Here is a 16904-nt window from a genome sequence, read left to right on the forward strand (position 1 = left end):
AACTCATACTAAGGAAACAGCCAATAGGAGAAGTGATAGGAAGATGAGTGACAAACTGGAGGAGAGTCAACTAGGAAACAGTTAAAGGAGAAGTGTTAGGAAGATGCAAGTGACACAAACTGGAGGAAACTCACACTAGGGAAACAGCCATAGAAGTGTTAGGAAGATGCAAGGGACGTAAACTGGAGGAAATTCACACTAGGGAAATGTCCAAGGGAGAAGATGTTATAAGATGAAGCTTCCCCTGTGCCATAACTCATTTACTGATATAGCAAAGGAAGCAGAGGCCATGTCTATAACAAACAGTTTAATCACCAGTCTTGCATCGCTGACAATCTCCGGCCAATATACAAACACTGGTCAGTCTTCAGCCATCACCTTCCCTTAACAAGTCACTTTACACGAACAATTCTGAACAGTTACGAAGTTCTCTACATCTAGGTTCTTGGTTCTTATATACAAGTAAAAAAAGGAAAATAAAGTGTGGAATATGTTGTTCAGTAATGGATGGTATTCAAGTTTGAGGTATTATAGTTTTTGTTCATATTTTTCTTTTAGTACCCAAATGTTGCTATAAGACTAATAACATAAATATTCAAAGTAAATAAGAAAACATTAACAAAAGATAGTTTTCAAGTGTATTACAATTTTGGCTCATATTTTGTTCTTTTGACACCTGATGTTGTGTTGTACAAGTATCTAATATATTTCAAAATAAAAAAATGGAACATCTCTTCCAGCACAGGTTACAATGAACAAGCAGCATTACTTTAATGAAACAGCTTATCTTTCTTATACCTCACTTGTCTACCACCTCTAAACTCTAAGTGTGTTGCAGCAAACACAACATTTCTGCTTTCCCTTACTCCTCATTTCCTCCTCAGTGAGTGGCAAGGATCATATTTAGCCCAGATCTCTTCTTTCCCTGACAACAAGCACCGGAGTTTGTTCGGGTGCTGCTGTGTGAGTGAGGCAATGCTAGGGTCAGCTGCTGGGTGATTGCTGTTTGGTTGAAAGAGAAATAAATCAAACCCAGCAATTAAATCCCTAGTTATACAAAGAGGACAATGTATTTAAGTGTCATTTACAAATTTATGGACATCTGTATACAACATTAAAGGCTTTGTCACTATCTCCCTTCTAAATCTTGACGAACTGTGTGAATTTTACTTCTGTACAATTTTCTATCGGTCATTACTTTACATCCCCTCTGTCCAGTATCAAGTATATAATTTTCTGTTCATTCTAGTTCCTTTAAGCATATTTCCAAACAAAATTCTATATCCCAACCATGTTATCCTTCTAAATCCCAAATAACAGTCAACTGTCAGCTTTTCCCTCTATACAATTTGTGGCCACCCCCAGAGCTTGACCTACCCCTCATTTCTACATGCACTAGTAGCACAGCACAACATCACACCTTATTTCACTTCCCCCTGCTCTGCCATCATCTTTTTCAAAGACTCTTCATCCTGTGAGGACATCTTCTGCAGCTTCTTCCCGACACGTTCATGGATCTCCCAGTACTTGGCCACACACCTGCAGGGAGGTAACTGTGTCAGGATGCACCGGGGCAGTATTCAGCACCTCCATGTAAGGCACTCTCTCACCCACTTTGATTTAAGAAAAAGATAGGAAGGAACTGGTTCTCAAAAATAGTGATCATGAATGGAATGGACTCAGTAATCAGGTCGTTAATGGTGAGTCTTTGCTTTTAAAAGATTAGATAGATTTGTGAATGGGGATTATAGGTGGAAATAGACAGGTTTGTTTTATACAGGGACTACCATGTGTAGGCTTGATGGCTTCTTGCAGCTTTCCTTATTTTCTTGAAGTTCTGATGTTCTCACTTAGTGAATCACTAGTCAGATGCCATTCATTCCTAACAGGGTGGTGCGGATTTCAAAAAAACAAAAAGACTTCAATCCTCTATACAGTGACTACATATATATATATATATATATATATATACTCGTATATATATATATATATATATATATATATATATATATATATATATATATATATATATATATATATATATATATATATATATATATATATATATATATATATATATACTATGACCAGCTGAATATAAGGAACAACAAAGTACACACACACACACACACACACACACACACACACACACACACACACACACACACTCATGTATGCCTCCCCAGCGTGGTCCTCCTCCCTCACATACACTCAACAGCTACAGCTAGGGAGTGTGCAGAAAAGGGCATGCAGGGTCATCCTTGGCGCTGCCTACACCAACTATGAAGAAGCCCTGACCACCCTGAGTCTGTCCAGACTATCCACCAGGCACCGAGAGGCTCTGGAGAAGTTTGGAAGGGGTCTACTGCATCATTCACATCTCAGAAACATGCTGCCGCCTGATGCACCTTGCCCAGTCCATGCCACCAGACACCACAACAAGATAATGCCCCTAAAGGCGCTGCGCACGGACCGGTACAGATGCAATTCCCACCATGGTGCGAGCCATCAATCAAGAGTCCCTTCTAGATTAGATATACCTTTAGGATTAATGTTAAGTATTTCCCCACCCCCTCTGTACATTTTCAGTTTGTTAACTGCCTAAATAATAAACCGTTTATTATTATTATTATTATTATTATTATTATTATTATTATTACACACTGGCTTGCTCACTCACTCATTCACACAATGACACTCATATTAAAGAAGACACAGAAAGAAACTTAAAGACAAGAGGAGATAAGAATGAGCATAAATACAGTTTTCCAAATGGAGTCAACATACCAGTGGAATTCATAAATAGAGTAAGTGATGCATGCAAACAAGACAAATAAAATAAAAAGAAAGAAAGAAAGAAACAGAAGTTAATTTGATTGGAAAATCAGGACATAACAAACTTGACTCAATCGTAAAAAAAATACAAATAGTTGGATATAAAAATTTCAACACAAAACATAATGAAACTTAACTTAATCCTGCAAGATATAAATAGTCAGATACATGCATTTCAAGACAACTAAGCTTAACTCAACCCCACAAAAATATAAATAAACAGATACATTTCCAAAAAAGGGGCAGGGAGACTTACCGATCTATGCACACAGCCTCTCCCTTCCCTATCTCGGCGTCCTTATATTTGGTGGGGATGCATTTGGTGTGGCAGGAGTTGGTCATTCTGGTGTACATGTCAGACAGCATCTCTATCTCCAGATCCTGCACCAGCTTCATCTGCTCGTCGTTGAGGGCGGGAAGGCCTGCCATGGTGCCTTAAGAGTCCTGCTGAGAGGGGAGTGGTGTTACAGTTTCTCTCTACTGCACACTTTCTCTCAATGCCACATAAGAAAACACAAGAAGCTGGAAGTTATTGAGTAAGATTAGTTATTTTATGATGTCCTTGAGGAAGATTAAATAATTTCAGAGAGGTTGAAAATCATATAAGAGAAAAATAAAGTTAATCGATGCTTGAAGGAGAAAGATTTTGAGAGAAACACAAAGCTATCAATTACTGGAGAAAGATGATGTTAATATGGTAAATACTTATGGTGAATACTATGAGAGAGAGAGAGAGAGAGAGAGAGAGAGAGAGAGAGAGAGAGAGAGAGAGAGAGAGTCAACTTCACATAACCAAAACAATAAAACATCTACACCACAACGTAATCTCACTAACTCAACCCTCACAACTCAACATGTAGCAGAAAACACGCACAGAACACTCACTCACCAAGCCAAGTCCTACAAACAAATAACAAGTTGGTCAGGAAGTCAGTCTAGCCAGTGAAGTTGCGCTTAGACTCGTAATCTCCTGTGTTGGCGTTCCTCATGCGCTCTCGGACTTTCATGGACTCCCGCCGCTGCTGTTCAATGGTCTGCTTGGTGAAAACGAAGCCGCCCACACCGATCACGATGACCGCAGACCTGTAAGGGTTACGTAATATTTCAAAGTTAGACAGAAATGCTTGTTCTCTCCTGGTTTTTAATTAAATGTTTTCTTCTCCCTTATACTTATTTATAAAGGTTGAGATAAATGCCGGGGTTCTAATAGGTGGTGAAGTAATGACAGTACATCACCATGCACTTCCCAACCGCTCACCACACGTCACCACACACCACATACACACTAGGGGGACACTAAACACATAAAAACCTTATCCAGAACAATATATAAGTGAAATAATGTTATAACACACCACCGCAGTTCCTACCCACTCACCACACACCACATATAACACCACAAACCACACACACCACTAGGGTACCCTAAACAAGCAAAAAAAAAACTTATCCAGAATAATATATAAGTGAAATAATGATATAACACACCACCACACTTCCTAGCCACTCACCACACGTCACCACACACCACATGTAACACCACAAACCACACACACCACTAGGGTACAATAAACACGCAAAAACCTTATCCAGAACAATATAAAGTGAAATAATGATATAACAAACCACCACACTTCCTAGCCACTCACCACATGTAACACCACAAACCACATACACCATTAGGGCACACTATACACGCAAAAACCTTATCCAGAATAATATAGGAGTGAAATAATGCCACAACACATCACCAAACACTTCCCATCAATATACCTCACCGGCTCACAACACACACGCAACCACAAACACCACACACCAAGGTTATAAAGCACCCACACCTCTCTCACCATCCAACAGCGATCCTTGCCCACTTGGACGTCAACATGAGGGACCAGTGTAGCTCAGGAACAAGGGAAACATGAGAGGGTTATAAAAGAATGGACCATGTGAGGGGGGAAGTGGGTTCGTCTGCTGCCGCCCCACCTAGCCTGTCCTGCCCCGGGGATGGTTCCTTTGGCGCGCATTTCGAATTTGAAACGGCCCAGCTGGCGGGGAAATTTGGAATGGACTGGTTGGCATATAAGACATCTTTATCAGTGGTTACACACACACACACACACACACACACACACACACATTGCATTATTAACCTGTGGGCAGATAACGCAATGTAATGACCAACCTATCCTTTTTTTTTTTTTTTTTTTTGGGGGGGACGTACTGCAGCATTCATGTTGGTGTCTTCTTTAGCTGATATTGGTTTTACAAGCTCCAGCACTTCTAGAAACCAGCTTTTGTCCAGTTACATCCAATTCTTGCACCTGTCTTGGTCTTCAAGGACCAGTTCTTGCACCAGGTTATGTTGGCTTCCCTCAGCAACAAAAACAGCCCCATTGTAAATACAGACGTTTGCTGACAGTAGCTGATGATGTAATTGTTTGTATGAGTGGCTTGTGAAATTTATGCTGACTGAGAATGCGTCTGTGTAGTAACACCTTAAGAGATGGTACAGGGAAAAGAGCATTGTGAGAGAGTTTGGGGAAAAGAAGAGCATTGTATGAGGCAGTAGAGGGAGAAGAAGAGCACTGTAAGACATAGTAGAGGGAAGCCTTATAAGAAATAACTTCATCTAAATAATTTTCATGATTTTGAGGAGTTTTTACCACAAACTAAGAACTACTGTATATGTAAAGGTTAACAATAATGGTGACAGTCATATCAATCATTTTATTACACACACAAGACTGCCACGCTAGCCAGCACAGGTTTACTTAAGTGGCCCCAACAAACACAGACCCCAAGAAATCTTCAGGCTTGTCTGTTTTCTTCTTCTGCTTCTTTTTCTTCTTCTGTGCTATCCTTTTCTTAAACAGTTCATTTTTCCTCTTCCTTTCCTCCTTTTTACTCAGTTTCTCCTCTTCGGTCTCTTTCTGCTTGAAGACAAAAAGGTTATCCTTATTTTCAGTCTTGGTAGCATCAGAAACCTCTCCTTCCTTCCCTTCCTTTCCTGTCTCCTGGTTCTTCCTCTTCTTCTTCTTCTTGCTGATCTCTGAGAGCTTGAGGAAGTGGTCAGTCTCCTTCCTGACCTGTGATATCTCCGCCCCCATGCGTTGCCTTGTCATCTCCCTCTCGTACTCCAGTCGCTGCTTCAGGTATGCCCACTTGAACCTGCCGGGGGGACTCTGTCAGGTCTCAGGGGCAGGAAACACAAGAGGGGAGGGAAGGGAAGAGGTTGGTGGTGGTCTCAGGGAAAGGAAAGAAAAAGAGAAGGAAAGGAAGAGATAGGTGATGAAGGGAGAGGAATGGAGATAGGAGGATAGAATGGAAAAGATGAGAAGATAAGATATGAGAATGGAGAGGAGAGAAAAGAGAAGAAAGGAGAAGAGAGGAGAGGAAAGAAGACAAGATTAAAATAGAAGGAAGAGAGGAGAGAAGACAAGAGAGAGGATGGAAGAGGACAGAAAAAGAGAGGATATGAGAGGAAAAAGACAAGATCAAAGATAGAAAGAAGAGAGGAGAGGAAATGATTAAAGTGAGAAGAGAGAAGCAAAGGAGAAGGAATAAGATGGAATAGAGTAGGAGACACAATGATGAAAGAAAAGAGAAGGGAGAGGAGAGGAAGGGGAAAATATGACTGGTGGAAGAAAGGCAAGAGAGAAAAAGAATAGGAATGAAAAAAAGTAAAAAAAAATAACAGATAAGACAGACAAGAGTGGGGAAGAAAGTGAGAGATGAGAAGAGAATGAAGAAGAGAGGAAAATACAGAAGAGGAAAATGAGAAAGAACTAGAGAGAGAGAAGATCAACAAAGACATAATACAAAAAAAGATAAGAATACATAGATAGAAAGATAGATAGATAGACTGACACACACAACATAAGACAACACTGAGAGAGAGAGAGAGAGAGAGAGAGAGAGAGAGAGAGAGAGAGAGAGAGAGAGAGAGAGAGAGAGAGAGAGAGAGAGAGAGAGAGAGAGAGAGAGAGAGAGAGAGAGAGTGGTAGTAATGGCGGACAATTTACCTGGGCAGATATTTAATGTTCCACAGCATGTCGTAAAAATGGTTCTTCCTCTTCCCCCCGACTGGCTGGTTATTGAGGCACACGTGAACCTGCTTGGCCTTCCTCTTGCTCTTAAACTCCAGCCACCCCTCCGTGAAGTGCAGACTCTTTTTGAATTTCTTCCCCTTGCCGCCTTTGCTCTTGTCGTCTGAAGTGTAGAGGAGGTAGTACTGGGGTGATAAATGACAGCAACAAAAAGGAAAACAAAAGAGGTATTTGCTTCACTGAATGTCACTTGGCATACAGCACACTTCCATTCAATAAGTCCTTTGTGTTTTTTTGGGTTCATTCTGCATAACTTCCATGGTATAAGAGAAAACGTCACCTACAGCAGTGTTTATCCAGGTACACATATCACTGAACATTACTGAACTGAACAAACTAATCAGATTTCAGTAAATAAATATACTAATCAGATTTCAGTAAACAAAGCTTATGTACTTTTGCTTTAAGTGAGTAAATCAATAAATACAGGAATTAATAAATATACAGTTTGCATTAAGTAAAAGCTGCAGGACATGACCTCTTTAAATATCACTTATATTATGATGTGATGCCTTGTCTGGGCCATCCTGTGTGTGACTGCTGGCCTGACACACAGGGAGAAATAGAAAATAATACAAGAAATCAGTGAAAAGTGAACAGATCCAAAGACCCAGACAGCAAGGGACACACAGCACGGAGAACCGCTGAAAAAGTCATCCTGCCCACCATTGTTCACCATCCTGCTGAACTTCATTGAGGAAAACAGCATTGAAGGAATAGAGGTGAAGGAGACAGGGAGTGGATGGTGCTGCTGCTGGGCCCGTATGGAGAGACGGATGGATGGATGACTGAGGCTATGAAGGGGTTACTTGAGAAAATAGGGCATGGATGTAGAGACTGGTGGTGTAATGGGTGGATGCTGTGTTATGTTTCCCTACATGAGTTGCCGACACAAAGGCCGGGCTCAGGAGAAACGCTGAGCCACGCCACTAAACAGACAGTATCATGGTTACCTTTTTCCACAGCTTGCAGGAACACCCTGCCCAACTCGCCATAGGCGCTGAAGTACTGCCTGATCTTGGCCACGTTCATGTTGGGCGGGATGGAGGACAAGTACACGATGCCCGGCTTGCGTCTCTTGGGCCTCCTTTCCTCGCCCTCCCCGCCATTCTCACTCAGTAGGGGCGCGGCGTCCCCCATGGCTCCTGAGGGCGGTACAAAAGCATGTTAAGACTGACAGCAGGAGTACACAGAGCATCGCTATCTCACTTTCTGCTGATGTCTTATAATAATTTAGAGTAATATGAAGGAAAGAAGACAATGGCAGGAAAAGGCTCTAGATAATTACTCGCCTGTATGGCACTGGAGTGGGGAAGGACAGTTTTAAATGCTGCTGTTCCGCCTCTTCCTATTTAAAGCCTCGTTGATCTTTCAAATATGATCTTTTTCATCCTCTCCTTCCTTCAGGGCCGTGACGATGAGACCTCTGCGCCTGGTGACGTCCTATAGCGGTGTCCTGTGCCCTGCGTAACACGTGCTGGCCTCTTGTTTACATCTACCACCAGCACAACCACCATCATCATCGTCATCATCAGCGAGTGTCTTTATTTACTCTCCTTATAACAGTACCATGGAAACTCTTCATTTTTTCTTTATTTTCTTCTTCATGATCACGGAATATAGATTAAATTGTTGGTTATAAAATACATGTGTATGTGTGTTACTTATTCATACCTGCCATTAATTTATAAACCTTCAGTACAATTTCTTGACTTGCAGTAAAACGGTATCATGGTTATTTTATGCTATTTCCTCTTTATATGGCCATCGATTAGGCACAGACAGTCTTTGATAATAAATATAGGTTTATGTAGCAAGTGTGTTGGCTGTGGTGTGCAGTGTAGCCAGCAAGAAAGGTGTAGCTTATGATGTAGAACCCTTGGTAGGCCGTGGGGAGGTTATCATTGTCGCGAGCTGGGCAGGTGCCAGACATGCAGGTGGTGACCGGGGCTTATAAATACCTGGTGCACGCGTCCCTCGGCACAGGTGAGGTGATGCATGCACTCATTGCACTGCCCTGTCCTTGGGGAACACGTCAGCAAGTGTCACTCTCTGTAAGGAGCTTAGTAACATTACACAGGGGGCATCTGTCTGCAGCGTACACATTGCTGGCACACTACTAGGAATACGTATCATTGGGCATCATGGGCATAGCCTTAGCCTACTGATTTCCAGACACTGGTTGTTTATTTCTTGGGAGAACATAACATTTTTTAATTGATCTACACAATGAAGGTGATCAGCAGTGAAATCAATGGACTGAATGAATCTAGCCTAACCTAACATAGGTCCTAGGTGAAAATGCCAATGTTATTTCAGTCCTATCCTTTATGCACGACGTATATTTATATCCTCAAGACAGCCTTCACTAGGGAGGATAATAACTTCTGCCATAAATTTACTTACTGTAGCCCATATTTTCTTTTACCACAAAACTGCACACACCACATCTCCCTAATAGGCACTTCCATGTCAGACAGACCCTTGCCTCCTCAAAAATTAAAGATATACTCAAGAGAAGCTGGAGTTGGCAAGCTATATAAATGTCATCCATGAATTTACTGTTAGCTAGATACTTGGAATAAACTCTGCAGCCTTTTTAACTTTTTGTCATTCCCTTATCACATGAAGCAGTGCTGTATGTGCTGTATACCACTCATCTCAAGTGATGTTATCTCTTGTGCTTCAGACACACTGATACAAGCCAGCACTCACCTCAGGGTCTGCGGACAAGCACCACCACTGCTCACCAAGCCCCTGCCATCCCAGACAAGCCTCACTGGGATTCAAACACTCCCTGCCTCACACTGCAAACACTCCCCATCACTGTCTTCACCCTGCTGTCACACACCAACACTGCACACCACTGCTGAACCTCATCCTGTCCCTGCACTGCACCAGAAAAACTTGACGCCAACGTTTCTATCCCATCACTACACTCTACCACACGGGACTTTAGCAGAGTCACCCCATACCCTGTCCTCACACCTCAGACAACACTCTCTACCCTGCCACCACATACAGACACCCGAGACTGGCTGCAGGTCTGTCCCTACACACCACACACACTCACTACCACACCTTACACCCTGCAGTCATATCCTACCACTCCAGACCTTCACAGCCTCACTCACAAGCCCTGCTCACCCACCAGCAGCACCTCACAGGACACAGGAACCCATCAGGAAGGTCACCATGGAGATGAACATCACGCCAGAGGAGAGGAACCCAAAAAGACCAAGGGAACAAGACTCCACCTTAAGTCCTCCTGCCAAGAAAGTCCATCACAAGACGTCCCCAATTGAGGGAAGCTGTAGTGACGTGACAGCCCCTACCCAGCCCCCCATTCAGTCCCCAAGCCCAGCCACACACACCCTGCTGCACTCAGACCTGCCAGACACCACAGGGAACACAGATGAGTTTAAATATGAAGGCAGGGAAATCACAGAGGAATTAATAACTGATGACAGGTCTGAAAGGAGACTAAACATTGAGAAGTTGCAAAAGGAGACAGTACCAACATTGAACACTAAGGGAGGAGTGGATATGGAGTTCAGCAGTGGAGGAGGAACTAGTAATGTGCTTGCATCCAGAGAAATTGCTCATGCAGACTCGTTATCAGAAGAAAAGCTAGGAGTGGGATTTACCAAGAAAGAAAGTACAAATAAAGAATCGCTTGAGGGAGGAGGAATGGAAGCAGGATGTCTATGTGAAGGAGGAACAAAGGAGGAGTCAGCACCTTTAGAAATGACTGGGTTGAATGTTTTATTGGACAGAAAGACAGATGAGGAAGTAACAATGAAGGAAGAAGGAATTAAGAGAGAACCAATGAGCTTTGAAGGTGAAGGAATGAACAAGGAAACAACTTATATGGAAACAGCAAATATTGACTGTTTATCTCAAAGGGCAGATACAGAATCAACCCACAAAGAAGGAAAAGGAAGGACAGAATCAGGAAAAACACAAATAAACAGAAACCTCCAGACAGCCACTGCAAATCCAGCAATACCAACAAACACTGCACTGGAAGGAAAGAGAGACAAAGAACCCAGAGAAAGAATTAAGACAGAACCAGGAGACTTACAGAAACAGATGAACATAGACCACACCACCACCTCAAACCCACTGAAAAGTAACACTTCACCAAGAAAAGGAGATAAAGAACCCAGACAAAGAAACAAGACAGATTCACCAAAATATAAACCAAAACTGGAGTCGCAGGTCACTAGCCAGGGACCACAAATCACCACCAGTTTCTTCAGAAGGACTCGTAGCTTGACGGAACCAGGTGGCGTCACATACAAACCCAGTCTAGGCAGCACAGAATGTATTAGCAGCTCCGCAGGGCCACCGCAGCTCGCCAGGACCTCCAGCATCGATGGGGTGAGGGAGCAACATGGCAAGAAGAAGAAGCGGTCAAGTCAGAATAAAAGATTGAGCTCGTCAGGGGATAAGAACCTTCGGCCTAATTATTTTGTCGGGATTCAGATCTCTAACCCTGCTGTGAGTTTGTGTTTGTGTTGTGTTAGTTTTCTTTTCTAAGTTTTAGCCTTATTTGCATTGACAGATTAATAAATGCTTTGTTTCTTCATTACTGGAGTTTTCAAAGGCTGTACAGATGGTGATGCATGTTGTTACTGATATTGAATTAATGCTATAGATTGTTATTACATATTTTTTTTAATTTATAGTTTAGCTTTATTTTCTGCATTGAGTTGTGTGTTTAGATACTTTGTTCCCTCATGAGTGTTGTTTTCAGAGGACACAAAGGTTATGAGTTAGATCTTTTAAGCTGTTTTAACTAATAGTACACATCGTCAGAAGATTTTTGTGCTTATATTTTTGCTTTGTCTTTCTTCATCGATCCATATTCTTCAATGTTTTGTTCCTCATGAGTGTTGTTTTCAAAGGTTATAGAGGAGATGAGTCAAATATATATATGTAGCTGGTTTTTTTTTTCATCATTTGTGCAAATTGTCATCAAATTTCCACTCAGATCACAAAAAAAAAACATTCTTGAAAAAATATCAGTAATGGCCACTAGAGTCTGTTTAAAGTGTAGAATCCTTATTAAACTATCACTAGAATCATGGAAATATTCTTGAAAATTAGACATCTTTCATTGAAGCCATTTCACTGGATCAATTCTACCTTCTTTTTTTTGTCTTTCTTTGTTGCCATTTCACTACATTAATTTTAGATCTTTTTTTTCCTTTTTCCACTTCCACTTTGTTGTCTTTGGTCAGAGCTTTTACAGTAGAGCCAGTTAACTGCATTAATTCTCACTTTTTGTATCTTTTTTTATTTTCTTTTTGTTACCCTTGGCCAGAGCTCTTACAATAGAGCCAGTGTGCATGTTTATTTTTCCTACTTCCAGAGCCACTACTAATTAAAAATGCACTACTTCAGCATCACTCACAGCACAGCTCCTCAACAGATTCACCGCGGCCTCCTGAAGGTGCAGGAGGACCTGGTGGGGAGTGACGAGTCCCTGGTGCGCACCCTGGTGGATGTGGCCACTTCACACCTCACGCTGCTGGTGGCTCACCTTGACACGGAGGACTCCATCGCTGGGTGAGGTGGGAGTGAAGGAAGAGTCGGGTCAGGATTAGTGTGGATAAGAAATCAGTTTGTGTGGAAATGGTATATGTGAACATTTGTAGAACTGACTCCTAGAGATGGAATGGGAATGGCAGACAATGTGGTTCTCTCTCTCTCTCTCTCTCTCTCTCTCTCTCTCTCTCTCTCTCTCTCTCTCTCTCTCTCTCTCTCTCTCTCTCTCTCTCTCTCTCTCTCTCTCTCTCTCTCTCTCTCTCTCTCTCTCTCTCTCTCTCTCTCTCTCTCTCTCTCTCTCTCTCTCTCTCTCTCTCTCTCTCTCTCTCTCTCTCTCTCTCTCTCTCTCTCTCTCTCTCTCTCTCTCTCTCTCTCTCTCTCTCTCTCTCTCTCTCTCTCTCTCTCTCTCTCTCTCTCTCTCTCTCTCTCTCTCTCTCTCTCTCTCTCTTTGATCACCAGTATGTTCCTTAAAGGTATTGATTGATTGGTTGTTATGCATAGATGAACTACTCTCTCTCTCTCTCTCTCTCTCTCTCTCTCTCTCTCTCTCTCTCTCTCTCTCTCTCTCTCTCTCTCTCTCTCTCTCTCTCTCTCTCTCTCTCTCTCTCTCTCTCTGCCAGTGTGTTCTCTCAGGTAATTGATTGAATAAGTCATTATAGATAGATAAACTACCATTTTAATCACCAGCACAACCACAAGACAACATGACATTCTTCCCTTTCATTTCCTTTCCCCTCCTCTTTCACTTCTATCTTTTTTTTTTTCTTTTTTCATTTCTGTCTCTTCCTTCCTTTTTTTTTCCTCACCGCTGTCAGAATAATGCTTGTCAGACAGAATTATGACAGAATAAATGCACTGGTGGTGATGTTTTGTATCTCAGTGCCCATTGTAACGCTACCTTGTGCGTTGACCAGTGCCTGCACCGCCCTGGAGGAGAGTGCTGCCAGGATGAGGGACGGCCTGAGTGCCAGCCCCATCACCCTTACCTTCGCCGGGGTCAGCCACTTCAACAACCAGGTCAGTGTGCAAGGGATCTGACTAAATATCTCTCCTTGTCATTATTGCTGCTGTTTGCTGGTGCCCCTCCTACATAAAAACAAAAAAAAACAAAACAATACATACAATATATTATCCATGTGATGTAGGAGAAGCAAACTTAAGGGGGAAACAGACAGTGTGAAGCAAAACTCAGTGAAGTGAAGCAACACCAAACAACACCTGCCACTAACACACTTGCAGGTGGTGTTTGCACAAGTGGTGGAGGACGACCAGCACGGGCGGCTCCTGGATGTGGCGGAGTGTGTGCGGCAGGTGTTCTCCGAGCGTGGGGTGTGCATGCCAGACACCAGGGACCTCCACCCACACCTCACCATTGCCAAGCTGTCCAAGGCTCCACGCACCAAGGGAAAGGTGTGTGTGTGTATGTGTGTGTGTGGGAAGCTTAAAGTATGTATATCACTACCAACAACATATACTAGTCACAACAACTTCTAGCATTCAATTTATCACCCATAACCACAGGAACCACTAACACCCCCTCTATCACCCCATAACACCCACAGGAACCCCTCAACACCCTCCTTATCAGTGTCCTCCCTTACAGCATTCAGTCCCAAGGAAGGTCGACCCATCTTTCTACAGTCAGCATCTTGCTCTACACTTTGGCTCCCAGACAGTGACCGGCCTACAGCTTCTCTCTATGAATAAAGCCAAGGACACTCAACGCTACTACCACTGTGACAAGGAGGTTCTCTTTGGTGCGTCTTGGCTTCTTGTGGCTTCATTTGTGTTCTGGTGTGTTGGTGTTTTATTTGGGGTTTGTTTGTTGGTGTGGATTGGGGTGTTTGTGTTTTTTTGTTTTGTTTTGTTTTGTTTTTTGTTTGTTTTTTGTTTGTTTTTGTTTTTTGTGGGTGTTGTTTATGTTTGTTTGCTTGGTTGTTTGTTTTGTGTGAGTGCTGTTATATTTATTTATTTATTTATTTTCTTATGTACTCAATTATTTGGTATGTTTACTGGTTTGTTTGTTTTTATTTATTTATTTATTTATTCACTTATTTACTTATTCATTTATTTATTCATTTATTTATCAATCAACTTACCCACACACTTTATTTTTAATTTTATTTCTAACTATTAATTTACCTTTTTATATATCTTTCACACTTCACACTTATATATCTTTCCCCTTCATTTTCTCATTTTCTTTTCCTTCCTTGAATTCTACATCACACTTACCCTCTAACACTCACATCCTTCTCTCCACTTAGACATCAAGGTGGAGGAGGAGAAAGACCACTCAGGCTGCTGTTTTCCACGTCGCCCTGCCCTGCCACCTAGCCTTCACCGCAGCTACTCCACCACCACTACCACTACCACCACCACCACCACCACCCCACCAGAGGACACAAGAGACACCAGCCACAACACGTGGTTCATCCCGTTGACTGGGGTGACAGCTTTAGTGGCTGGGGCGCTGCTTCTTGGCTTTGCCCTTGCTAGGATACGAGGGAACCAGTGAGAGTGAAGCAGCAGTGTGTTATGACCCCCACAGTGATGCCTGATTAGTGTGAAAGATGCGATGGGCCAGGAAGGTGGTGACTGGAGAGTGTGGGTGTGACAGCAGGAGATGAAGGTGTTGGGAGACCAGTGGGAGACTTTCAAGACCCAGGGAGTGTGTGGGGGAGACCAGATGGGTGATGGAGCCAGGCAGTCATTTAGGAGACCAGTGAGAGGCTGTAGAAGATCCAGGGACAGTGTGGGTTTTAGAGTCAGATCAGTAGGAGACCATCAAGACCAAGGGACAGTATGTGGAGGAGTTACCACAGCCAGAGTTACTTAGGAGATCAGTGGAAGACTATAGGGGAGCTAGAGACTGTGTGGAGGGAGATAGAAGGATAAATATAAGGAAAGAAGCCACTTACATTTACAAAGACTGAGGGGCACTGGAGAGACTCGTAAGCCATCCAGTCTAAGAGGAAGTAAACTTTGTGATAGGAGAGACTGTGGTGTGTATTGACGTAGCGGTGTAGTACTTAGATAATGTGATAATGTGAAACCTTTTTTTTATCATCTTTTCAAAATAAATCACCTCTATGCTGAATGAGATGATAGCAGTGGTTATTGGCGAATGCTTGAGTGTTGACTGGTTTTGTGATAAAGTGCAAGTTTAAGACAGTTTTGAAGCTTTCCCTGTGCCGTACAACTCTTCACAGCATGAAAATCTGCAGTTAAGACAGTTCTGAACCTTTCCCTGTGACGTACAACACTCCACAGCACGGGAATCTGCAGTTTAAGACAGTTTTGAAGCTTTCCCTGTGCTATACAAACTTCACAGCACAAAAATCAATGTACAGAATCTTTATAAGCATCTACAACATGTACAAGAAAGAAAGGGATAAAAAACAATTGATTTTGTGATTTTTAGCCAGCACAGTGTTTGGATGAGTGTGGAACAAGAAAAGATCTCTCAGAGTGGCTAGTGATTAGGGAAAGATGTGGCAAAGAACAGTGAAGGGGATAAAATTAAAATGATTCTCAAGGAAGTGGTGGTTGGTGTGTTTGAGTGTTGTATGTGGTGATGTGTTGCAACTTCAGCCACTCTTTATTCAAGCCAAAGCACCTCCATGACTTCTCAGTGTGGTGAATCAGATTGCAGTAATGATAAAGTGTTGGTCATTGGTGTGTGTGTGTGTGTGTGTGTTGAGTAATGCAGTGGTGTTACAAGTTGAGTCATTGGCCCTGTGTTTGAGTGTTGCATGATGTAGTAATGCTTACCTCAAACCTCAAGGCTGTTCTCACTCCCAGTCACAAGAACTCCCTGACCATCCAATACTGGCAGGCTGGGGAAGCCACGTGTGTTGCTTTATCCAGAGACTGCCTACAAGTCAGTGCCTTATGTGTGGCAGCTCAAGATGTATATTTTTCTAGAATAAACCATTGGGATGTGTGATATGTATTTGTTGCATATAACTGAATTTACATTTCATTTCACATTTTTCTCTCCCTCTTCAACAATCATCATCATCATTGTATTATTGCGTTATTATCTAGTACTGTAATCAATGAAAACAATATAGATAATCACGTGGCCTGTATGATTAGTCTCAGCGTTACTCATTGTCATCAGCTTTAATCCCAACCTACTTGCCGAGGAAAGCGAGGCGTGGGGGTTTACTAGGGGAGGGGTGATGAGGGAGGGGCAGGGAGTGAGGGATTTAGGGACAGGTGAAGACAGGTTATGGATTGGACTCGTGCGGCATTTGGTTTGGTCTGCAGGGCTGAGAGGCTGATGCAAGACAGGCCTGTACTCAAAATGATCCACAGCGCCTTCGTGCCATACCCGTGACAACGTAAAGCAAACGTTTCAAAATCAAAATACTTCTCTCATGAAATTACCGAGAGATCAATGAA

The 16904-nt window shown here is 42.5% G+C and overlaps 3 protein-coding genes across 4 annotated transcripts; 1 reads left to right on the forward strand and 2 right to left on the reverse strand.

Annotated features, from left to right (window-relative positions):
- Nucleotides 1-292: 292 nt before the first annotated feature.
- On the reverse strand, nt 293-3918 carry LOC135094586 (mitochondrial import inner membrane translocase subunit Tim10-like). 2 transcript variants are annotated; one of them, XM_063994817.1, is made up of 4 exons: nt 3725-3918; nt 3092-3282; nt 1421-1539; nt 293-1002 (listed from the first exon to the last, which is right to left on the reverse strand). In XM_063994817.1, exons 2-3 carry the CDS (start codon nt 3262-3264, stop codon nt 1422-1424), a joined length of 291 nt encoding a protein of 96 aa, XP_063850887.1. In that variant the 5' UTR covers nt 3265-3282; nt 3725-3918; the 3' UTR covers nt 293-1002; nt 1421. The 2 variants fall into 2 exon arrangements, with proteins under 2 accessions (XP_063850887.1, XP_063850886.1); XM_063994816.1 differs by having other exon boundaries at nt 3092-3279; nt 3725-3917.
- Nucleotides 3919-5547: 1629 nt separating this feature from the next.
- LOC135094736 (activator of basal transcription 1-like) lies at nt 5548-8465 on the reverse strand. The gene is made up of 4 exons (XM_063995072.1): nt 8234-8465; nt 7895-8086; nt 6858-7044; nt 5548-6003 (listed from the first exon to the last, which is right to left on the reverse strand). The coding sequence occupies exons 2-4, from the start codon at nt 8079-8081 to the stop codon at nt 5607-5609; spliced, it is 771 nt and encodes a 256-aa protein (XP_063851142.1). The 5' UTR covers nt 8082-8086; nt 8234-8465; the 3' UTR covers nt 5548-5606.
- Nucleotides 8466-8773: 308 nt separating this feature from the next.
- On the forward strand, nt 8774-16440 carry LOC135094735 (uncharacterized). Its single transcript, XM_063995071.1, has 7 exons — nt 8774-8927; nt 9631-11444; nt 12379-12515; nt 13409-13511; nt 13734-13904; nt 14098-14251; nt 14762-16440. The coding sequence occupies exons 1-7, from the start codon at nt 8873-8875 to the stop codon at nt 15010-15012; spliced, it is 2685 nt and encodes an 894-aa protein (XP_063851141.1). The 5' UTR covers nt 8774-8872; the 3' UTR covers nt 15013-16440.
- Nucleotides 16441-16904: the final 464 nt, after the last annotated feature.

Source organism: Scylla paramamosain, chromosome 46 (genome assembly GCF_035594125.1).
Source record: "Scylla paramamosain isolate STU-SP2022 chromosome 46, ASM3559412v1, whole genome shotgun sequence".
NCBI lineage: Eukaryota > Metazoa > Arthropoda > Malacostraca > Decapoda > Portunidae > Scylla > Scylla paramamosain.